Source organism: Colius striatus, chromosome 3 (assembly GCF_028858725.1).
Source record: "Colius striatus isolate bColStr4 chromosome 3, bColStr4.1.hap1, whole genome shotgun sequence".
Taxonomy (NCBI): Eukaryota; Metazoa; Chordata; class Aves; order Coliiformes; family Coliidae; genus Colius; species Colius striatus.
The window spans coordinates 20,791,784-20,817,044 of NC_084761.1; the positions used below are offsets into that span (position 1 = coordinate 20,791,784).

Sequence of the window (25,261 nt, forward strand, 5' to 3'; positions counted from 1 at the left end):
AGGATATAGAGTAATACTTTAATAAATACAACCAAAGGGAAAAACTTGATTGATAGTGCCAATTGTTCATTATCTGAATGTAACTTCATGATTTAAAATATTTTAGAAGGATGATTATGCAGTGAAGTCTGTTGTTAGAGGAAAAAATCTCTATTTACATTAGCCTTATTGCCCTTTGCTAGAACACACTAATCAGAAGACAGTCTGTGCTCTCTTTTGTTTATCTAGACATATCTGCAAAACCTAAAATAGCTTGCCATTGGCTCACTGCTTTTGATCAAAATTTGGCTGCAGGTTCAGTAAATTCGTCCTTTGATTTTCCATTATAATGATTTTGTACTGCACTTTCACAGTACCTGGCACCACAGTTCTTTTATTGACTACCACGGTGGGTTAGACACTTTCACACCTAACACAAGGAAGACTATCCCAGACATCCAATGCAGACGTGTGTAGCCTTCTCTCTGCCTCAAGAGCTACCCTCATCCTCTCTCATCCCCATCACGTTTCTTAGGATACCTGCACAATGTTAGAAGCAGGATGTAACAAATAACAGTTCTTTCAACAGTTGAGAGTTATTTAAATTAGAAATTACATTTGCAAAGCAAGCTACTAATGAAAGTCTTCTCAAATAAGCCTGGAATATTTACTTCCCCTTTATTAACATTTTTTTGTTGGAAACAGCATGAAAAAACAAAGGTTATAAGTCTAGCCTGACTTCAAAGAATGCTACACTTTGAGACGTGAGAAATATCCCAAATTCATTTTGACATGCTGGCAATAAACATAAAGCATCAGTTTGTTTTGCTTGTGAAATTTTACCTTTTCAGTCATGTGATCATATTTGTCCTTTTTGCCTTTGAAGTCTTCGTTAACATCTAACGTTAAAATAGGTATGTCCTGTAGATATTCAAAATCCGTTCTATATTGGGATAGGAACAAAGGAAATATGACTAGCTGAAAAGAAGTCTTTGTGAGCATGAAAAGAGATGGATATATAAATTAAAGCCATGAACTCTAAATATAAAGAGGCTTGAATTTAGCATGTGGCTCCTAAGATATATTATTGATACTTCTGTTCTGTTCACCCAGTACCTGAAAGTTAAGTACCATAGCGTATTAGGAGTTCAGCTAATCTTTGCTATTTGGAGATCTATGTGAAGAGAATTCCAGGTACATTTCATGTCCCAGCAAAAACTAACAAGCTGTAAAGCCAATACTACTCAGTAATAATAGACAGAAATATTCATGGAGTTTAATTTTACATATGACAGGAAAAGCTGAACTTCCACTGGTGAAAAAAACCATTACAAAACATCCTTTCAGAGATTTTACCCATCTAAGTCACCGTTAAACAAACCCTACCGCAGTGTCCTATGCTGAAGCCAACTTTCATGTTTGTAGTGAAGCTTCTCCAGATATTCAATGGGAATATCTTGCTCTTCATCCCTTCCACGCAAGTAAATCCTGTTTAAGCATTTCTAAAGGCAAAAGATACAAAAAAAAAAATCATTGGTTGTTTTCCAGACCTACAGATGAAGTCTACTTTGCTGAAGTTGCTACAGCTGAAGTTGCTGTACCCTTCCTGTGGTTCTCACTATGCCTCTCTTCACTAAAGATAAATATTCATCTTGGTAACTATCTTGGAAGCACAGAAACACTGTGTCATGTTCAGATGATGGTGTCCACTGGCTAAAGACCAAAAAAAAGAAGGATCCAAGGTAATGCATCACAATATTTCTTTGTTCCAAGGAAAGGTACCAAAAAAACTCTTTATTAAAAGAAAGAGTACCAGTGTACTGCAACAAAAGAGCACAGAAATAACCATTTGACATTATAGATAAGCATTTCAAAATTATGTTCTGTATTTCTAGTTCTTGGGGATTCAGTTTTCACATGTAGTAAATCATTTGTTCCTGTCCTGAACACATCCAAAGCCTCAATAACAAGTCAATCAAAACTGTTTAAAACCATTCATTTTTTTCAATTTAAATATACATTCTTGACTTTAAGAGGTAAAAAAAGCCCTCAATAATAAGACTATTTAAAAAGCCCTCAGAGAAACCTCCGCATGTTACATTACGCAGTTGTTCACAACTATAACAAAGGTGAAAGCATGATGGTAAGGAAGTATGGAAGTGACCTGTAAGCTAATTGTGGCAATTAAAACTCTTCTCAACTCTCACATTTTTCTCTTGTTCATGTACGTTTTATACCCAAAAGATATATTTGTTATGTAGTTCTCTCCTTTTAAAAAGCACTAGAAACCCAAACACCAAAGAATTGTCACATCTGCCTTAGTTCCATTGCTCCGGGTGAACAGGCTTCATCCACACCCCCCAAATTAGCTGTGACATTTACTACAAATCATTTTATCTATCACAGCCATGCTCTTTCAGCTACTTTGTACTTTCCTTTTTTTTTAATTTAGATCCAGTGGTATTTTCTGGTTTGCTCTTGTCATACATTCTGGTTTTATAATTAGAAAATCATTCTCACCACATTTTATTTAAAAATACACAGGCTACATTTGAAAGAATATTGTTTTTTTAATAATTTCCAGTCTGTATTAGACATAACTCAAGTATTAAAGTCTTCAGGAGAATACTATAATCTGAACTACAATCATTAGGACTCTTGCAGAGAAACACAAGGGTAGCTCTCAAGAGTTTGAGAAGATTACAAGAATTCTTCAGCCGGTTCCTTGCACTAGACCTTCAAAGCAATCCCTAAAACAAATATAGTGACATGCAATGACACACAATTGTGACCTTCCTGGTACTGACTGCAAGCATAGTACCATAACTCTACAAGATTTATCCTGTGTGTACATTTCTTTAGGAAAAAAAAACAAACAAATCCAAACTACAGAAGTACAAAGGTCAAATTTTACAGGCTAGACACAGAATGTGTACTCTCATTCTCTATGCAGTCATAAATTTTTATTGCTAACCTCAGGAGTGGCTCTGAGATAAATGATCCCATCCAGTGCTAGGCTTTGACCAAACTGTTTATTCATCCAGTCGTGCCAGTCCTGGTAAATAGTCCACTCAGTTTCATTCATACAATCAGATTCGTATAAATTAGCTGCAAAGATATACCTGTAAACACAAAACAGTCCTGTAAACAAAAATTCACTTGAATTTTTTATCAGTTTTCAGTTCGTTTGCCTATAGTCCCGCACTTTAACTAGAAGAGAAGCTGAGCACAGTAATTCTGTGACGACTCTGATGTACACTTGGACTGGAAATAGACAGCTTGTCTCTCCATCCTGTAACTAAGGCCATTACAGCTGCCCAGAACAGTGCCCACAGAAAGCTGTGATATTCGCAGCTCAGGTATCTGTTTAGGAATTACCCTCAAAGCGCCAGTGGTTTGTGCACTAAGGTCATTTATTTCCAAGATATTAGAACACAGCAAGCACCTCGGGATTATGCAGTAGGATTTAGTTCATAAATCTAACTTTCTGAATCCAGAAACAGAGGGTTGGACAATATGAATAGCTAGGCCTGTCTCAAGAAGCATAAATGAAAAGAAGACTAAATGACAAAGAAACTGCTGTTGAATTCTCTTGATGCCTACTCCCCTCTTTTCTTTGAAGGGAAATGTGCATTCACCTACCCACAAAGAATGAGAAACACATAGGCTATACAACAATAATGTAAATCCTCAAACAGTTCATTTTACTTCACTGTCAACACTAGTGAAAAAGACATGGTAACCTTAGTGAGTGGTTTGTTGATTCACCAGTCCCAAAATCATGATGAAAGGAGGTACACAACTCAGTCATGCTCTGTTTTTTACATGGAAGATTTTTGATCCTCCCTTCAGTCTGACATACCTATCACTGTAGACAGATCGCTCAAAGAAGACCACAGGATTCTCTGCCTCCCTGAGTTTGCCATCTAGTGATCTGAGCTGAGCCCGGATCCTGCTGAGACACGCGTATGTCTGGAAAGTGAAAGACCACCTTTCTGGTTTCTCATACATCATCCGCAGCACATTTCCACCACTCTTCTGCGATTCTGTGAGCTCCTGGGTTTAAACAAATGCAATGACTCATTAAAAGTTGAGAAGGTGGACAATTAAACAGAATTGCTCTGCTACACTCAAGCAGTTTAGCCTTTATTTCAGGTTTACAATTGCATCATTTACTCCTCAACCCTATTTGTAATCCAAGGCATAAATGACAGCGATGTAACTCCTCTCATGGCGCTTAGCCTGAATAAGTAACTCACTGCAACCTACAATGCCAAAATGCTCAAGTACTAAAACATTGTCATCACTGTATACAAGCTTAAGTATAAGAATAATATCCTATCAGTACAAAAAGTCAACAAGTGTGATTCTGAAGTTTAAAGTTGAGCTAGTTTTGGTTTTCCATCTACTGATTACAGTTCCTACGATAACCAGCTGCTGATGCAATATCTTAAGGTATAATTATGCTCTCAGATCAGGTCAAAGATGTCCCTTAGCCTGTGAGCACCTTGAGAGAGCCACTACAGCTCATGGAAAATGAAAGCAGTGTGCATCAGTCTTAACAGAAAGCAGAGTCTACCAAAGATAGCTACTTTCATCTGCATCTTTTTGCCTCACTAACACCAAATCCAAGTATTGATAAATTCTCACAAACCTAGCAACAGAGGTCTATGCCTAGGTGACAGCAGTTAAGATCACAGAATTCCAGGTTTCATCCTCACTAGAGGTGAACTAACCATACCTACACTAGTAAACCAAACATGCCTACCACCTTGCTCTGACATGGTGGCTGAGCAGAATACCAGAGCAACATCCACAGCACTAAATTTCTAAGCCTTGTTACAGTGTAACACAAGATAGTTAACACACAGTGCACTTTTTAGGTGAGTCCCTGGGCTATCCTACTGCCCAAACCATGCCCGGGAACTGCTTGGTAGAATCCTAGCTGGCACGGGACAGAAGTTTGTGAGGGAGAGGGGACACAGCTTAGTTCCACTAAAAAGCATACACCCTGCCACTCTGTAGTCAAGCAGAGAAGGTGTGGCTACAGTGACCTTTCACAAGTCAGAAGTCCCTTACTTACCAGTTCCATCAGTAAGAAATAAAAGACACAGAACTATGCTCTGGAAAACATTCCAATATCCTTGAAAACTACTGTATTAAAAACCAGAGTACTAAGCCATGTGACATATTTCAGGTTCAACTTTCTAAGAACTAACAACGACAAGAGCAGTAAGATCCACCACTTTCTATGAACATGCATGTAAAAATTAACTTCTCAAAATTTAATTTATTTTTCCCCCTGGTACTGAGGGTCAATTAAAGTACCAGCCTTATTAAAGATGGAAAAGTGAAAGTCTACTATCTGGTATTAAATTATATATTAAAAAAGTAATAATCAAGACCTTGAATGCTGATAACCTCTCAGAAAAAAGAAAAGGGGAGAAAACAGGCAAAGGCAATATTCTTAATAGAGGCAAAACTGATGTACAGTACTGTGCTGTTCAACACCACCTGCATGGATTAGCCAACAGCACAGAGAGTATTACAAGCTTAACACCTGGAGTATGGTCTGGTCTTTAGGGACCTTTTTTGAAGTGTTTCCTGACTAGCTTTAGAAGTCATATATAGTGCCATAGTTCTGCAAAACAGCCAAAGCAAAAGGAGAAATGAACAAATTATTAAGTCTAACCAGAAATGATAAAAGAGGATTTGAAATGTTATCTTAAGCCTAATGGACCCAACTTGGATGGAATTAGCTTTCTTCCAAACAGTCCATACAGTGATATGGTTTTTGTTTGTGGCTAAAACAGTATTAATAACACATAAATGTTTTGGCTAATGTTGAATGGTGCTTGCACAACATTAAGGCTTTCTCCCTTTCCCATTCTGTCCCCCAGAAAGCGGGCTGGGGTAGGCAAGAAGCTGAGGGGGACATGGCCAACTCAACTGACCCCAATGGCCCAAAGAGACATTCTATACCACACCATGCTTGAAACTCATCTCAGGTACCAGAAAGAGCAGAGGAGTGGTTTGTCTGCCAGGGCAGCTGTTGGCCAGAGTCGGCAGGGCATTGCTTTGCTTCTAGGAGGGGATAAGCCAATGCCCTTGCATCACTTTCTTATCCTCTTCCCTTTGCTTATTAAACGATCTCTATATCAACCTATAAATTGTCTTGTCTTCTTCCTTTCTATTCTCTTACCCGCTCTGCTGAGGGGTGAGCTGGTGTTTGTGGGGGTCCTGAATCGCCGGTTAAGGTCAACTAATTTTTTTAAAAATCTAAGCTTGTAAGCTGAGTTTTATTTAAAACTAAGGATTTTAGTCTGGTTTTGTATTTGGATTTACTTTAGTATCATGAAGAAAGAAGAAAATGAAGAAACGAGAGAGAGCAGCCTAACTCTGAAAAAAACATAGCTAAGGACAAGTTAGAAAAAATAAACCTCCATTAAAAGTTTACCTTTAGTTGACTGAAATACATTGTACTTCTTGCCATATTTAAAGAAGAAAAATCTTCCACAGTTCATCAAAAGCTGTCCACACAGCTTTTCTGTGGCAGCAGCATTGCCAATGGAATTACAGGTAGCTGACAGAAAAAAACACCACTATAAAGAATTTATCAGTAGTTACTATTGTCTAGACATTTCAGAGGGCACCTTCCAGGACATCTGGGCAAGCCTCTGCTCTCAAATAGTTAGTTCACAGCTGCTAAAAGTAACTTCTGTTGAACTTCTTTCCATCCCTTGCTTTTATGCATGAAATACAACAGGCTTTGGTAATTTACATCCTGAGGTTGAATAACATTTATTCTCTAATACATCAAGGAAACTGTAAAACATGAACTCAAATACTGAGATAAGCAGAAGCAAAAACGTTGCTATCACGTATGTTTTCTAAAATACCTAGTCTCTTGGATATATTGGTCCTCTGAAATTAAAAAAAAAAAAAAAAAAAGACTGGGTATTTTGTAGTTGCTTTGGGATTTTGTTTCGAGTTTCACCTTAGTTTCTTTTCCCCATACCTCAGAATCCTCTTCAGAGTTTTGCTGAACATTGCACCATCTAGCTACAGGCTCAGGAACAACTTCCCATTCCTCAGCAGCTTGTTTGAGAATATTCACAAATGTCGATTTCCCTGCAGCTGTAGAAAAAGCATTCAGGAGTGAAAGCAGTCAAAAAACACCAAAATTGTCACGATTTAAGTACTATACAACTCTGGTTTCAAGTCCCATAAATGAGTCTCCCATACCTAGGTACTTTTGACTTCATGACAACCAAGAATCAGAGACCATTGTATACCACAGATCATCATTTAATCGAGCTACAGGGTTTGTCTTTTGTATTTTGTAACACGCAGCACCAATAGCCAATTTAACAAAAATCAGTAATGACAAGTCTAAGCCCAGAACAGTTATTCAAGTTCTAGAAAGTTACATTTGCAAGTATAACACTAAGTCTCAAATTTTTGAGGACACTTAAAGGTCCTCAGGCATGAAGCTGTGATCTTAAAAGTTACTTTAACAAGAGGAAAAAAAACCCAAGTAAAAGTTATAGTTTCTCAAATGAAGGTACAAAGATGCATTATTTACCTCCTACAGAACAGAAATCATTAACTCCCACCGATCAAACAAAAAAAGCTCTGACAATTTTAAAGAGTTCCTTCAGTATAAGAGGCCCGTCAGTTGGTTATCAACTGCTAAAGTACGTATCACAAGCGGACATCCTGACAACTCCTATCCTCAATTTTAAGCACAGCCTCTTGCCCTCCCCCCCTAAAAAAAGAAAGTATCTTATTATGAACAGTCCATCGTTTTTCCAACAGTTAAACAGGCTTCCCTTGCTAATTGGTAGGAGTATTGAACATCACAAGTATTTGACCTGACAGTCTGCATTTACACTACACGCCGCAAAGGTGTGGGAGAAGTCTTACCCAACACTTCAATGCATCTTTAAAACGGTGACTCATTAAAAACTGTAATAGAAAACTTTTTCCCCTCTCCCTCCTAATCTCGGCATTTCTATAGCATCGATTCCTACGCTGTCAGCGTAGTTTCTGAAGTCATCAAACGGCTTGTTCACACAGTACAACGCCTCTAGCTCAGTTACGTCTCCTATCCCGACTAAAGGCACTTTTCGTTATGAAAAAGCGAGAAAACCCTTGTGGAAGCATCCACGCCGCCACAGGCTGCTCCGGCGGGAAGAGTCGCGGCAGAAGGGAGGCCGCCGAGCCGCGCCGCCTCTCGCCAGAGCCAAATACACCTCCCCAGCCCCCAACCGGCCCCGGTGAGGTGACGGGTCCGACTCACCGATGTTCCCTTCCACAGCGATCTTCTTGATCCTGCCGCCCTCCTGCCGCCCGCGCTTGGGAGGGGTGGCCATGGCCGTTCACTGAGGAGAGGGAACGCGGCCGCCGGCGCGCGAGCCCGCTAACGGAAATAACCGCCGCCGCGCGCGACTTCGAATTTGGCGCGCGCCGCGGTCGACCGATCGGCCCCCGACGTCACCGGCGGTGACAGGACAGGCAGCGCGCGGCGCCGGAGACGGGTGGCGACGAGGGCCAAAAGCGGAAAGGCAAGAGAAGGTAAGCACAGCACAGCCCGCCGCCGGCCGCGGGGGCGAGCGCCGAGGGCGCGGGGCTGGCAGGCGCCCAGGGCGGGGCGTTGAGCGTGGCGCTGCGGATCCAGGCAAAGCGGCAGCAGGAGAGCACATCGATAGGCGGGCGCCACCCCTGGCCCGAGCTGCGCACTGCCCGGTACGGCGCCGCCCTTCTCCCCCGCGGGGCCCGGCGGCAGCGGCCGGGCAGCCATCGACCCCGAAAGGCTTCCGGACGTACCCCGTCAGCGTTTGGTTTAAAGGAGATCGAGGCTACTGCATTAGAGAGTTAGTGCACAAACCCCTAAAAACCCTCAAACAGCTGCCCAGTTGGAACCGGTGTTCACCACCGTACCAGCACAGCGTACACCCGCTGTGGTTCCTGAAGGACCAAGGTAAACAGCAGGAAAAAACTCAAACCTTGACATGAGCGCAGGCTCCCAGGCAGCTGTAATGCTCGCCTTCAATCTGCAAGCTGCAAATGCTGTCCCTCACTCACACCCGTCTCCAGATTTCTGAGGACTGAAGTAAAAGCCAGATTTTTAACCTCAGCCTAATAGCGCAAACTGCTTTCCAGGGGCATGTAAGGAAGACTAAAGAGGGGAGGGGAAGCTTCAGTTACAGTGAGACAAGGTGGAGGGCAGGCAGTGGGACTGGGAGGCGCGGGGGAGGGGAGGAAACCTGGAGTGCTGCAGCTGTCAGGGTCGCAGGAGGCCTTCAGGAGAAAGGGGGAGGGGTGTCAGCAGGGCTAAAAGCTCTATTTCTCCGTTTCCTGTGAAGCTGGTGACCTGAGACATCAACGCTGTGACAGGTCACTCTCCTCATCACAAAGCTTTAAAAACCACCCCGGGCCCAGTGCGAGATGCAGCTGATGTGATACTATACTCATTATCGGACATCCCACACCAAGTGAGCTCCCTGCTAAGTAAATTCAGGTCACAAAACAAGGAAATGAAAAGGGTATCAGGTTGTTTTATTGCTATTGTGTCTGCCTGCAATACAAATATTCACACATTCAGACAAGGCAATTACAAAAATCTAATCTGTATGTGTAATGGTTGTATGTGTACAATATACAGAAAAAAAATCTATCTACAAGTAGAAGATAATTTAGAAACAAGTTAAAGAAGGAAATAAAGACAATCATGGTCAAACATAGCTATTTATTTCTCTTATAAACAGCCTTCAGTTTCTTATTGAAAAAACCTAGAATTTAAATATTTTCTCCCATCACATACAACAATCTGTATACATTATGTACAACTCTCAAATAAACATGTTGCAGATTTTCAGACATTCAACTTTTTTTTAACTCAAAAGCTGTTTTCATTTATAACTAAAATATCAATCAGTGACTACAAACTGAAGCGATATTGGCACAGTTAGCTTACAGTAAGGGTTCTCATCTTGCATTTTACATTTTACAACACATTTTCTCCCATATGTTTTAGGATTCTTAAGAAGGAGGAAAGGTTAGTGTTGCTTTTGGAATATCTCCTTTTTTTCGCTTCAAAAATGGCCTTTTATTGAAACTTCATTCACTTTCATTGCATTCTTCTCTCTTCCACTGCACATCAAGGTATGTGCTTCTCAGTACTAAGCAACACCACCTCAGCATACCGAAGCAGTAAAATAGCCATGAAAATAAGTGTTCCCTCCGTAACACGTCTCTGAAAAATGTCAGAAGTTGCAAACGTACAAAAATAATAAGTATAGTTTAGTGGCTATAAAAATTAATTTCCCCTAAAAATACAATACTCTATGAACAATTCAGGGAATTGATTCTTCAAACAAAACCATTATTTGATATTTACCTAGACTGCAATCTTCACCTGGTAAGAGGAAATGGAAAGAAAAGCGGGGAAATAAAAAGGTTTAACACTTAAAATAACCAATGTTAGTCTCATCTTAGGAGAGAAGATATTCAGGAAAAGACGCCACAGGCATTTGTAAAACTGCTAGTGGTTTGAGTAGCGCAGTTTGGAAAAAAAAAGAACTGACATCAGCAGTGAAGGAAACAAGGTTGATGGTAACAGAGAATCTTCTCGTGGAAGAAAAGCCAGGACTCTTTGTGTTTGTGCTGCAGCTTTTTAAACAGTCCAACTAAAAGACGGCAGTTTATATACAGTAATACAGCACTCTGGCAGGTAGGAAGTGGGGAGAGAGTAACAAGAAAAAGAACAACCACCCCAAATGGATGTGTTTATAGTAAAACTGTGTCTGGTGATTCAAAAGAAAGGGAGATGGGGAGAGAAACAAAGGAACAATCTGAAAAGTAAGTAAAGTCCATAGCAGCAAATAGGTATCCTTACCTGTTAAATAAGTGTGAGGGAGACTGGGAAAGTGTTCAGTTCCTAAATACTGAATAAGGACAGTGCTCCTCTGTATCTTAGAGTAAAAGCAAAAGTTCAAAGCTCTACATTGCATAGTAAGCAGTAAAATAAACTTGATACTTGCAGATGGGCCATCTGCTCCTTGAAACCTGTTTTCTCCCTTCATCTACCATTCAGCTACCTGCAACAGCAGAACGTGCCATTTTTACTTTTTATTTCCATGAATAACTGGTACCTCTGACTCTAATTTGAACAACTTGAAAAATTCTTTCTGTGAACATCATGTATCCACACTGTCTAAACAGTGTCAACATTGGCAACAGTGGCTGAACTTGATGAACTTAGCAGTTTGCCCCATCCTGTCTCGAGGTAGATGACCTCCTGAAGTTACCACCCAAATCACTGACACGGTCTAATACGCTGGTAGCTGAAAAACACCACAAACTATAGAACTTCAAGGCCCTATTACAATGGAAGGCCTCAGCCAGCACCGGCAGCCCAGCCTGGTTTATCTCTACCAGCACCTTCTGCTCCCTGTGACAAGAGAGCTAAAGGTTTTTGTCTCCAAGAGGCTGTGATGCCTAAGAGAGTCCATCTGCAGCGTGGGCCTAGAGCAGTGCAGGGTTGTTCAGGGTTCATTTCTCTGGGTTTAGTTGAGGGGTAAGAGGGCGTCCTCCTCTTCTCCCTCAACAAATGCACTATTTGATAAACACATTCACCAGATCCAGATTCTGGTTGTGCAACATGGCAACTTTTGTTTAACGTTTCAATGTGCCCTTACTTCACGAGTGTAAACACACATCAAGGTCTGGTCCCACAGCTTTCTGAAGCAAAAAAAAATTTAAAAGCTGCATAGGGATACTAAATCCCAAACACTGCATACATATCTTTAATGTTATTTTCAAGTGTTGTATGTATAATTAAACAATGTGTTCATACAGCTGTCAGGCAAATCATGATCTCCAAGCTTTTATTACATACCTAGAAACTATTCTGTGTTTTCTACTGTCAGATATTAAATACAAAGATTATACTATCCATGTAAGACTTTTTTTTTTTTACATAACACATTCTGATTCCAATTGGCTGAACTGCTGCACATGCCTCAGTTTCTAGAATTAGCTGTTTAAAAGGAAGAACAACAACAAAATCCCAACCTTCTGGAGCAGAAGCATGCCAAAAAAAGACAAGTACTGCACTTGTATCACTCCAAGCAAATTCTCATTTCTAAACATTTTTCTTCCGAGTTTCTTGCTGGTACATGACATCAAACCCATGAAACAGCTTTAAATCTAATGGAGGATCTCTCCTATTTAGCACCCTGGAGCAGGCTTCTGCCATTCTCCCTCTCACATCTTGCTATGTTGTGATAACCTGATCTTTAGCACAGGCTGAAAGGCTCCTCTCCAGTAAGCACTATTACACAGTAAAGCTGCACACACAGCCTCTTGAGCAGCACTGACTCAACTCAGCCAAGCAGTTTTCATTGGAAGGTTTACAGGACTTTTCAATGTCAAACCACATCTGCAGCTTCTATAGCTGGAAATTTTCAGTCATTAAACACTCCTCAGCTATAAGCACCTATGAAAGGCCGTGTGTGTAAGATCACGTTCTTAAATTCAGCTTCTGGCATGACTGGAGTCTTGCTTAAAATCATGCGGTTGAAATTTGGGATTTAAGTTGCTTCTGCATAGTCTGGTGGATGCTGACCACTCTCTCAACTCTGCAAAGTCTTCTGAGTTATCCCGTCCTGAATTAAGAGAGGCCTCCAACCCTGCACCAAAGCTAGCACTGCCATACTACTGCTCCCACACCAGGCTGAAGCAGTCACATCCAGATCCATGTCAAGTATGTTACTCGGTTAAAAACAATCCTGCACCTGCTAAGAAACCAGGAATGATGCATTACAGTCTATAGAAGCACGGCATTCCCAGCTACCTTGTCAAATACACCATACAATATGTAAAAAGGACAGTGCCTACCAAAGAAATGCTTTTTTCTCCAACTGTTCAACTGTTGCCTAGTCCAACACATTGGATATTGTGCCCATAGGAGTTCCTTCCTTCTTATCAGCCTATTACTAGACTCCAGACAAAAGCATCTAGGTGCTACAGCACTCACTGACTCTTCCACTAACCAACAGAATTGCATAGGGAAATCCAATGCTTGCCAGATCAGATTTGTCCTACCATCAGGACTTGACAAAAGCACTTGAATGAATACTGCAGTTTAAACAGACTAGGAAATTTAACTCTATGGAAGATAACCTAGTTCTTAAAATAACCTTCAGATGCTTGTAAAATACATAATTTGAACTCAGAAGTAGTGATTCTAGTCTCCCAAATGTCTGTATGTTTATCACCGTGCTTAGATGTTTATTAGCTGGCTCTACTAATGGCCACTTAGATATTTTGCAGCCTGCTGCACAGAATTTTCCACTTGACTCAGCATTTTCAGTCAAGCAAAGGAGCACAAAATGTAACCTCAACGGTTCTGCCACATACTAATCTCAGCTTCACCTGTTAAGCTCAGGAGTTCAAGAGGCAGTCTAGCATACACCAACCAATTGAGGTTTTCATGGTTTTCAGTCTAAAAATGGTGGTTTTGCAGAGTCACAATCTAGCAGAGCCTAGCAACATTAACCACCTAGCGCACTGTTTTTGACAACTAGTAATGTCATGGGATAACACACTGCAGAACCTAATACTGATTTATTTGAATCCCAAGTACAATGGCTTTGACAAGATCTAGAAATGAACCAGAGAGCCAGTCATATGGGCTTCTGCAATGGGAAACCTGACTGATGCAGCTGCAGCAGAAATGTCCAAATCTGCGGATCACCCCAGAGGTTAATGTGTCACAGGCAATCCTCATTTCTGGTTTGAGAAAAACACAAGGCTAGAGAGGCAAATACACTAACCCAGGCAGTGAAGAAGGCCACATTTTCATTAGGTTTTCTCAGAAACAGAAGATGTACTTAAATCACAAACCACTAAAAATTCACCAGTATGTTGCTATTACTTTACCCAGCTGCTGCAGCTTCCTGAAGACGGGCTGCAATTCTAAAGAGTGAGAACACTCTCATGCTAACGTAAGTGATTCATGAAATGATACTCCTTCCAAGATACATTACCTACCATAGAAAACACTGGTCACCAGAGCTCATCCACAGAGCTAGGTTTTTTAATTCGTAACTGAAACATAATTTCACTAGTTATTTTTCAGTGCATTTTTTAGAGATTTTTCATTAACTGTATTTGTGCAAAGTAACCATTCGTTTGGCAAATGCTAGGAAACTTAACACAAGTGACAGACCCAAGTTGATGCTTCCCTGTTAAAAAAATAAAAGCAACTATGCAAAGCCAAAACCAGTGGCAACAGACATGTAACTACTTGCTAAACACACATTCTTTGTGATTTTGACACTACCTTCATCATTTCCCTTTAGTGACTAGAACTTCATCATTTCTCTTTATATGAAATATCTAGTTTTGAAAAATTCTATATTAATCTCTAAAAAAATAAGACAAGTACTTGTATTAAAAGCTGGAGATCATTGATTTTGGTAAGTTATGGCTTTTTTTTAGTGTAAGCATATTTCTTTTTCTAAAGCAAGTATCAGTAAGTGTCCTGGGTGTTAGTTCATATTTTCTGTTTCCAGCAATGTTCAGTATTGTATGTGCTTTGCACCTCAGAAGTGAGTCTGCCAAGGCACTTAAGAGAATGTAAGCAAGTCTTTCAGGGACTTCATGAGAATGGGCTATCACTGACACAATACAAGAACCCATCCACCAGCAGAGTCAATCCCCCAACCAAGCATGTTTCCTTTATAAACACTCAGCACCTGCTAAAATTCCACAATGAATAACATTGATCAAAAAAAATGCTATTTACCACGTGTCACTAACAGATAAAGGATTTCCCCTAATAAAAGCACAGAAAGTAGATCTTTGCTGTCATCAGTAACAGCACAGCTTTTTGTTTTTAAAAAAAACAACAAATGAACACAAACCAAATACCACACTAAAGAAACAAGTGACTTCAAGAAATCCTCTTCTTTTTATCTGTCCTTAGAGGTGAGTTTTTCAATCAGTTCTTGAAGTGGTGCAAGTTCTCTTCGATCAATAAGGTTGAATTCCTGTAGCAAGGATGAAGAGAAAGACATAAATACAGAGGTTTTTTATGTGCAGCTTATGTTAGGAGTCTTATTCAGAGAGAAGTTATTTAGTAGAAGGCTCTTTGAGTCCAGGCTTAGCCACTTGCCATTAGCTGATTAGCAGAGTTCAATTGCCTACAGCTTTTTCCCCCCACTTAAAGGAAGGAAACATAACAAGACATAAGCTTTTTTAATAAGCTGGGAGCAGGGAGAAACAGAGCTTTGAAACAAGCACACCATTTCAACCTAGCTTCAGATGCCGTCCTCCCTCTTTACTTAGGAATTACTGTTCTACTGAATTATTTGGTAGAGAACACTTTCTGGTATTCAATTTTGTAGCAAACAAATACTTTGTTGAAACCTTTTCCATTCTTTGAATACTTCTAGCAGCAAATATACATGAAAATGGAGGGAGACAGTATCTTAGGGTCCTGGATGTGTTAACTCTCCTACAAACCTAAGAGCTGTTAAGAAACTGAAGGGGCATTACTTTGACAGATTACTTTGTTCCAGAATATAATTGTAACCAAAACGCTCCTGCCACGCTTACCTGAACAAAAAATATAAAGTGCTTGAAAGAAGTGTTAAGGTGTGCCTCTTCCTGCAGCTGGATCACTGGATCAAAGTGTTGGTGATAAATGTGAGCATAAACTCTGAAAAGACGTTTTAAAATTGTCTTTGCCACTGACATGAAATTCTTTGGGAACGGTACACCTAGAAATAAGAAAACCAATGGCTTATTTTTAAACGCCTATGCCATGTTCACCTATTTTGAAAGCTACTATACCCGAACCCTACTTCTCGCACAAGAAAGGCTGTTTGTTTCTGTCAGCAATTCTGTCTGTAAATCACACAACATACTTAGGCTGAAGCTCACGGAAAGACTGGAAGGGAAGCATGTCTCCCCTCAGTAGACTCACAGCTCATCAAGTTTTTTATCCAAGACAAATCTGACTACACTTGTAGGTTTCCGCGTTCCCTGAAGAGCTTTCTCTGACCAAGAATCTTCCTCACTTCTGGTTAGATACCCAAATATGGTATCTAACACCCTCTGAGTGCCTTTGACTGCCTATGCAGATACAAGGAAGTCTCCTGTAGGTGCTGAGCCTACAATGGCTCCATGCATATGTCCAAGACACCACAGGGTACTCCAAGTGACACCAGATACCTTTCTGTAGGTAACTGAAACAAGCTTTGGTATCAGCCATTGAGTTTTATACTTTTCTTGACTCAAGTGAAATCAGAAATAGGCTCTCTTCTGGCTGTCTCCTGACCAATAAAGAGAGTCCTGTTTCCATCCTGCTTATCAGCATCCCTTAGCCAGAGGCTACTGCTTTTGTAACTGCCCACTGAGGTACTCAGCATGCTCCTTTCAATCATTTCAGCGAAAATGACCCAGGACAGGTAAAATCAGTTTGAAGAGCACATATTTGTCAGTCTACAAGTTTTATTAAAATTGGTTAGGAAGCAGCAATGGGCTACTGGGAGCAATAATCTCTTTAGTTGACACACCCGCAGGCTAAAAAAAAAGAAAAAAAAAGGTATGTATGAACCATCTAAAACTATTAAATTTGTCTAGCTTCTCTTCACATAGCAGTTCTCCCACTTCTTCTGAAGTCCTTCCAGTCGCTGAAGTCCTGTCTGAAGGCCAGAGGCCCAAGCTGGATGATGTAAGGCAATCATGATCTCACCAGTGCTTTAAAACCCTCTCAATAACATTTTTGTACTCCTACTTCAGTTTGCCCTGCTTACACGTACATCACATTTCATTCACTGGCTGCTGCAGCACACGGGAAGTTCATATTTAGTTGGTTATTCATTGTGTCTTTAAGTCTCTTTCCAAATTGCTACCTTTCAAAAATATATCTTATTAAAAGAAAAAAAAAAGCGTTCAGCAAAGTATATGCTGCAGTCAAAGAATCATCAAGCCCTGATGTAGTCCTCTGAATATAACTTTAATATTAACTATTTAGTATCATCCCTATTAGTGGGCCTCTACCCTAGCTCTGAACCTCACCCTGAATGCCATAGTATGTGAAGAAACCATGCTCACATCCCTGAGCAAGGAAGATTTCACTTCTTGTCACTTCTCTCCAAACTAACCAGCCTTCTCTGCCTATCTGCTTAACTGTAAGTCAAAACAAATGCCACTTCATTCTGACAGGTGGCCTTGTTTCTCTGAAGAGACTTACTGAAAATGTGTCAAATGCTTCAGAAGTTAGTCACAAAATAAAAGCAATTAAGAGAACTCCTTTTTTTCTATGGCAGTTCATAAGCCTATGAGTAGTAGTGTGCTGGAAACCTGCCAATTAGCAGCTTTAGAACAAATAGTCCTTCCTGCTTCTAGAAGCAGGGTTTTCCTCTTGCTATCATTTCCAAACTGGTGATGGTTCATTATTTTCCTCCTGCTTTTCTGAAGGAAACTTCTTTCAAAAAAAAAAAAAATCTTTCACCTTCACTGCAAAAGAAAACTCATTAAGATCAAAGATGTAATTCAGCTTCTTTGGAGGTAAGGCCTAGGAAAAGTTCCTTATGAAAACCAAACATCCTTCCTGCATCAAAAAGCTGCCAGTTTGTACCAATTACTGATTTTAACAGTTTGAGACCTTCTCTCTTATTTCTAAAGAAATGACCTGCTGTTCAAAATGGTTTTTAAAAATCATTTTTGGTCAACAGTTATTCAATATAAACTCTACTTCCCACATTCAAAACTGTGATAAATGTTTATTAGGATTATTAACACTTCAATCAGAATTCATGTATTACCACATAAAAAGCATCTTAGGAGATAAAAGTGCTTTTATACATATATATATATATATATATGATGTAACCTTTTAAAGTTGTCCTTATCAGTCATTTAGGAGATCTTTTAATGCTACAAGACTTGGCAACTGTAATCCACATATATTGTTAAATTTTACTCATTTACTTTACCTATTTTAGAAGGAAATAGCGTTTCATCATCCAGCTGATCCTGGACCCAAGTCATCAGGTAATCAATGTACTTTGGTGCAGAGCACTTAATTGGTTTCTTTATGTTTGTCCCATCTGCCCAGTGGTACTCGTATCTGGGTTGGGACAACAACAAGAAGACGTTTCTTAACACAATTGAATCATTCATATCAAGGCCTGGAAGGCTGCTCTTCCTGCTCCACTCCCTTTACTCCCACATCCTCCCATAGCCCTCCCTTGAAACTAAGGTCCAAATGCTCTCGAGTCATCAGCAGCTGCTTACATCTCCCCACTACAATCCTGCTTCATCTGACTCTCTTCTTCAATCTGTGAAGACCTTTGGAAACATCATCCTTCACAGTACAAATCAGTTGCAATGCTCCTGCCGAAAAGCACATGGGCTGCCTGCAGTCAATCCCACATCCCTGTACCTCCAAAGGCACTCAAAAACCGATCAGTTGGTTTCCAAACCCTGAAAGGCCATAAGCTACTATTTTTAAAACTTACTTTTTTATCCCTTCCAAAAGAAAAAACATTTCAGCCTGTTAAGTTGAAACACCAAGAAGTTAAATGAGATTCTCACATAAATAAAAGCTGAGGTCCAAGGCTCAAATTGGTGGAGGTAATTGACTGATTTCCTCTGTGAAATTTCACCCCCATCAGCCCTCTTCACCTCCACTGGTAGAGAACTGCAAAGCAACTGGCAATGCTCAACATTTGTAACAGCTGCCTGCCAGTCACATCAGACGCAGAAAATTTATACAATTTCTCTACCTTTGAAAATCTAAAAGGTTTTGCATAACTGAGTGCCAGACTACACTGACTGTTGCCAGAGATCCCAAATTAAAATTGTATGAGATGAAAGAAACTCTGAGGTAGGCTAATGCCAAGAAATATTATTACAAAACTGGTAGCAGTATAAAGCGCCTTTCAGATGGCAGTTAAAAATAAAGGTTCTAGACTGAACAATCCTTAGAAAAGGTTTCTCTCAGACAGTCCTAATGCTACCATGCAGTTCACAAAGATTCAGAAAAATCTGTTTCAAGTTAGACCACTAACTCATTTGATAGTTGCAGGCCAGTCACTGTCTTTCAGATTCAATTAGGTAAGGCAATACAAGTTTATAGGTCACCAACATCACTACAGAACAGCAGAATGTGTGCTCTTTTTATCCTTTTCCATTCACAGAGCTAGTAACATTGACATCTTAGGTAGCTCGTTTAACAAGGAGATTCCAGCATCATTCACTTTACAGTAATCACTTTCACTTCAGGAATTTAAAAATCAAAGGAAAATGTATTAAACAGCATATATTTCATGCACAACTGGACAGAAAGAAATTAGAAGGGAACAGAAATTTTTACTGGCTTGGGGAACGTTATTCATTCAGGTCCAGACACAGAATAAGACGGTTAATCTTGGGTACACACAGCTTAAAAAACTAAACACGCCTAACATTACGGTCTGACAAGACCGGCTTTCAAGTAAATCACAGTGTTTCTGTCTTGCTGAGTACAAATACACACATCTTAATATTCTTTGTCAGTCTGTAACATCTGAGCAGTTTCTTCCCATCAGCACAGAGCTAGACATAGCCCTCTCTTTTAGATCCCAGCACAGTATCGTCTCCCACCTTGTGTTTAAATCAGCCAGCCTTGCTCAGCCAACCAGCGCTGCTGCAGAACAGCTATCTGTGGGACCAGCCTACTGCCAGGTCAGAAACCAAAAGGACTGCTGAGCTCTGCAGCTCTGAAATCCTCCCTCCCTCCTCTTTTAAAAATACAGCATTTCAAATAAACCAACCAAATCATACAAGGACAGTGATGTCAGCTCAGCTTCACAGGAAACATACCCACTTTATCTACAAGTTTGGTTCTTTTTCTTTTAAAAAAGAATTATAAATAATGTCAGTATTATTCCTTGATGTTATTAATATAGGTGTTATTAATATTTCATAATTTCATGGAGTGTGCTCAATTTGATTGTTATATCTTAGCCCAGTAGTAGCATACCACAATGCCTGGGCTGCAGCAACCACTGTTGAAACTTTCCCTTGCTGTCTCCAACTAGTATTATACAGATGCTGGGGAAAGGTCTTCTATTTTAAAGATCATACACATCAGTTTATGCAAAGTTTAACTGTATCTGATATATCTGGCTCCTCATTTTGTTTAACAAATGTAGCTTTGTCAGAACAGTTACTGGGAGAACATGTTCACAACAAATGTCTGAGTGATTACGAGCATGCTGCTCACAATGCTATAAGAAGATGCCATTTTTGTAATCACAACAAATCAGAAGGTCTGAAAGCATTTCAAAATTGTATCTCAAAACACATGCAAAAACTCCATACATACTGAATGGACTACCATGTGTCTGGATTTCTGAAAAATCAGTATTCCTCACCATCCGGTATTACTCGAATATTGAGACTGATGTGGTATTAACATAGGACAAATACCAACACTTAGGTGAGGTTCCAAGTTCAGTCTGGAGATAGCCTAAGACAACAAACTGACATGTCAAAATGCTTGGGGTTTGCAAGAGAGGGGAAAATGAACTCTTCCTACAAAACTAAATACATCACTGAAAACAAATCAAGAATCCTAGCCCAACTTCTTAAACAAAACAGGAAAACCAAACACACACAAAAAATGCCCACATATTAGGATCATTTGAACTTCTACAGAAAATGAAGGGCAAAATCATTTCTCTAGCCAAAGCTTGTGAGCAAACACCTTCAGCTCTGGCAATAGAAACAAATGACCTTATCATGAGAGGCAGTTCCTTTGCAGAAAACACATTTTTAGAAACCTCTGCAGTTTAGTAGAGGTTTAACAGCAAAACAATATAGGAAGGATAGAGTAAGAAATCCACAGCTCTCTTCAGCAAGTGCAGAGGAAAAGCTAAGAAACCCAAACAACTCTGATAGAATTCTCTCATACTAATAAACACAAATTATTTGCCATCTGTAAACAGAAAGCCCAACTAAGCGATATTCTCTAGCCTGAGAAGCAAAGTATAAACAATCATAGGACCAGATCGTCTACTGCACAACTACACGTACATAGCCTAAAAACACCAAAATCCAAGAAACCCCACACAAACAAAAAAACCAACTTGACTAAAACGGCTACCTTGTCCAACAGCAATAAAGCACAGTGGCTCAGTAATGTCTTTTAAAACAGTCTCAGACATGTATTTGGCATTGTCACCTCTAAATCTCAGCAAAACTATATTACATCAAAATTGCTGAAAAATACTTCTCTGTTTTGTCCCTCAGTCATCACGTGACACAGCTGCAGAGTGGAGTGTCACAAAAAGGCAAAAGGACTGATATTGTTAAGAGACATGGCATATTTCAAGGACATAATTACATGTTTGTTTGGGTTTTTTTCTGCTGCTGAGCATGGGCAGAAGGCAGCGTACAAACATGTGATGACACCATATTATAAATCCATGTAGGATTTATATGAGCTGTCCACTTTGGAGTGCCCAGCTATTTCAATTTGAACACACAAAGACAAACGCCCTAAAGACCAACTCACCTCAGGGAAATCAGAAGGATCTCACTGCCATTGAGAATGTGCTTAGTGCACTCACACAAGCGCTATGGAGTTTAGAGGCCCAGTTCAGACATCCAGCTTTGAAAAATGCAGCAGCCATGTCCTTCCTTTGTGTCCCTCCTTTTTGACAATTCTCCTCACCCAGTTAATAACATACTATTTCTATGCAGGTTCTTAACTTATTATCATGCCTGTTACACTAGCAAGAAGTGACAACCAACTAGGATCTGCTCAGCTAAGAAATGGTTGGTCTTTGCTGAAGTAAAAACAACAGAACATTACTTTAAGTCATCATATGTTTTGGAACAAATTAAACCAATACTTTTTTTCAAATTGTTAGACAATGAGCTGTACAGCAGGAGAGGGAAGTATGTTCTTGATCTTTACGTCAATCCTTAACTAATATCCTGATATGAACTAAGTCAGCAATCCTTCCAACAAAGATAAGTTCAGAAAAAAATTAAATCCCACTGCACACAAAAAATCATCTGCCTCAGCTAAGTCCTTCTGTTAACATCACCATCAAAAAGAACCAGTATTTTTTATCAAATATTGATATTTATCAAAAATGGAACACAGAAAACTGACATAAACCTAGGGGACCTGTCCAGTGCCCAGAGTCTTTCTTTTTTTTCCTTATAAAGGAGTTTTAAAAACAAAACGCTAGTACCAGGCAGTGGATACAGGAAACATCACAATTCTGCTCTGATTACCCTCTCACATTTGGTTTAATTTTTCCATAGACTGCTACAAGTTTGTCAGTTGTTCTATGAAAATTGTGACTGAGCCACCATGAGTTCCAACAGTTACCTAAGTATGCATCAACCCCTTACAACTTTTTAATATATCAACCATAAACATTTTTCCAGTGGGAATGCAAAAATCAGACTTCAGAGCCATAGAGTGCTTGCTGCTTTTGCTACAGTTGTCTAACTTGTTTCAAATGACTGTATCTAAGTTGTTTCAGATATCTCATATTCTTTTTTTAGAAACAGATGAGGATGCAATACTGATGGCAGCCCAACCACGGATGTGAGCAGATAGCAACCTTAGGCGCTCATTTGTTTTTCAGGCTGAGACTCAGTGTCTCTTCAACTAATACAGCTTGAGCCAGAAGAGAACATGAAACAGAGAAGAAATGGAAAAAAAAAGAAATCTGTAAATATCAGTGATTTCATGGTGACAATCAATTCCCTGAAAAAAAATTCACAGGCCACCTTTTAAGTGAAAGCAAGTCATATTCACTCAAGCTAAAGAACACTGTATGTGCTCGACTGCCATCACTGCCAGCCTTACAAATGACTCATGGCTGTGCCTGCCAGGCCTTGGTCCCTCACATGCACACACTGATTCTTTCACAAACCTCATCTCTGAGCACAGGTGGGGGGGGCTGCAGAGTTTGGGGAATGCTCTACAAATCCTACAGACCTTATCACTCAATTAAAGCCTTGGTAGAATGTGTCTTCTAGCCTCTAGTACATCTTTTCTACCCTGCTTCATAACTTCTTCAGTACGACATATATTTCTGTCAATGGTTATCAGTCTCTTTGGAGAGAAATAAATTGTTTCATTTGGCAACCAGACAGCTAAGTCTGGAATAATTAACCTCCACTCCCAAATAACTGCTTCTCAGTAGACTAACAATAAAGCAAAGAAATATTTTCATGCTCTTATAAAATAACTGTGAGTCTGTTTGGCATACCAAAGCACAACACAGACAATGAGATGCGTTATTGTAGAGGCTTATCTCAAAGTTCTTTTGCATAATGGTGAACTTCTATTCCTTTTCTAGTTTCACCCCTCCCTACTTTGCAGCAGCAGGTCTGCCTGCCCACACTGATTGTGGCATCCAGCAGCATCCATTTTTAGTTTAAGAATGTAGCACTAAAGCTTTTCTTGGTCCATTTGGCTGCTTTCACCTTACAGAGCTCCTGCCCTCTCCGCCTTGCACTCTCTGCAGCATACTTTTGCATGTCCTCAGCTCTCCACCACACTGGCTGGCATTACATATGTCATGACAAAGGAAGAGGAAGTGGAGGAGAAGACTAATTTTCTTCATTTTTATTTAAGATTTTTACATTAATTGGAAAGGATGCGGTGCCCTCCCTTAGTACTTGCTTAGAAATGCACATATTTTCCTCTTTGGAAAAGAGGAAAGCAGCTGGAGAAAAAACACAAACATTGGATCTCTGTACAAAAGCATAAGGAATAATCTAAGAAGTGAAACTTGAATGAGAGACAGAGTACAGGATTCTTATCGCAACTACTGGAAACTGTAGCCAAGTTTATTTATAGAATACCTACTGTTTCTAGAATATCTACTGAAACATCTAAAAGAAAGGCTTTTTTGTGTAAAAGAAATAATTCTAACAATTAGTTTACCTCCCCAGGATAGAGCAGAAAAACAAAACAACCTCTAAAACAAAACCCCACTAAAAAAAACCCCACAAACTAACCACTTCTCCCCACTTCAATTTTTTTCTCCCTCCACAGGTAGCAAGAGAAGCTATCCTTTCCACCCACAGAAGTTACCTTCTCTTTGGCACTCAACTGATCTAATCAAGTTTTCAAATGCAAAGTCAACTCCAAAATTACATACTCTCACCAATGTGTAAAAAAAAAAAATAATCTTACTTGGGGCCAGCAGACATCACAGGGCAGCTCTCCTCTGTGCAGAAGTCCGTAATGGTCCCATAAAGCATATTGATCTGGTTGAAGAAGTCGACAGCTGTAAAGCATTTAAACCATCCATTAACACTCTTCAGTCTAACAGCAATACAAGCTTCCTGCAGCCTTAACTAGAAAGTGCACACTGCCAGAAGGTCCTGGAGTATTTTTTGTGAAAAACCTTCATTGTTACTGCTTTTTAAGCTGCATTATAAAGGAGATGCAGAATGCAACCACCAACTTTCTAGAACGGCCTCTAGCAATAACTATTCACTTGTTCACTGCAGGGAAAATCTTCATTTGAAAGAAGGAAGTTAAAAGATAAAGCACAGTTATTTCCTGTCTGAAAGTTTGGTGTATTTTATTAGAACCCCAAATGCTAATGGCAGGTTTGGAATAAATATTTTCCATGTAGAATTTCCAACTAGAGAGAGTTACTGCTCATCAGGCAACACTGACTTCCCACAGGCCTGGTATTCCAAAAGACAGTCTTTAAAAAGAACATGTAATAGAATCCCAGACTAGTCTGGGTTGGAAGAGACCTTCAAGCTCTTCTCATTCCAACTTGCTGTCATGGGCAGGGACACCTTTCACTAGACCAGGTTGCTCCAAGTCCCATCCACCTTGACCTCAAATACTTCCAGGGATGGGGCAGCCACTGTCTCTCTGGGCAACTTGTCCCACTCACCACCTGCACAGGGAAGAATTTCCTCCCTATATCCTATCTAAATGTACCTTCTATTTTTATGTTATGGTAAAAGACTACACATATGGGAGGCAGGTAAAGAAGCTGCAACATAGTTATAGTGACAAGGAACTTGTGTTCCTTAGATTATCAATTTACCACCACAAATCAGTATTTATAATGAGGAAACATTGTGGACTAAACTGTTTAAGTTTGTTCTGGAGAGATTATTGTTTAAGTTTTGTTACATTTTTGGAAAAGCAGTTCTCTTAGTCAAGACCTTTTTTAATGATCTACAGCAGAACTACTGAAATAAAAGACCCAAAATTAGC

General features: G+C 39.8%; 2 protein-coding genes across 4 annotated transcripts in view; both read right to left on the bottom strand.

Moving 5' to 3' along the window:
- SLC4A4 (solute carrier family 4 member 4) overlaps positions 1-8,584 on the bottom strand; it is a 246,237-nt gene extending 237,653 nt beyond the window's left edge. Inside the window, exons 1-6 of one of the 3 annotated variants that reach the window (XM_061994179.1) lie at positions 8,282-8,584; positions 6,998-7,116; positions 3,842-4,035; positions 2,954-3,101; positions 1,366-1,481; positions 823-922 (exon numbers count right to left, since the gene is read on the bottom strand). In XM_061994179.1, coding sequence (XP_061850163.1) covers positions 823-922; positions 1,366-1,481; positions 2,954-3,101; positions 3,842-4,035; positions 6,998-7,116; positions 8,282-8,354 — 750 coding nt within the window. In that variant the 5' untranslated portion in view covers positions 8,355-8,584. The remainder of the gene's footprint in view (positions 1-822; positions 923-1,365; positions 1,482-2,953; positions 3,102-3,841; positions 4,036-6,997; positions 7,117-8,281) is intronic. The other 2 variants (XM_061994177.1, XM_061994176.1) reach the window with 2 other exon arrangements.
- A 935-nt stretch (positions 8,585-9,519) lies between these two features.
- The window catches only part of MOB1B (MOB kinase activator 1B), a 42,020-nt gene continuing 26,278 nt past the window's right edge, over positions 9,520-25,261 (bottom strand). Inside the window, exons 3-6 of the mRNA XM_061992888.1 lie at positions 24,212-24,305; positions 17,994-18,127; positions 15,607-15,770; positions 9,520-15,038 (exon numbers count right to left, since the gene is read on the bottom strand). Coding sequence (XP_061848872.1) covers positions 14,961-15,038; positions 15,607-15,770; positions 17,994-18,127; positions 24,212-24,305 — 470 coding nt within the window. The 3' untranslated portion in view covers positions 9,520-14,960. The remainder of the gene's footprint in view (positions 15,039-15,606; positions 15,771-17,993; positions 18,128-24,211; positions 24,306-25,261) is intronic.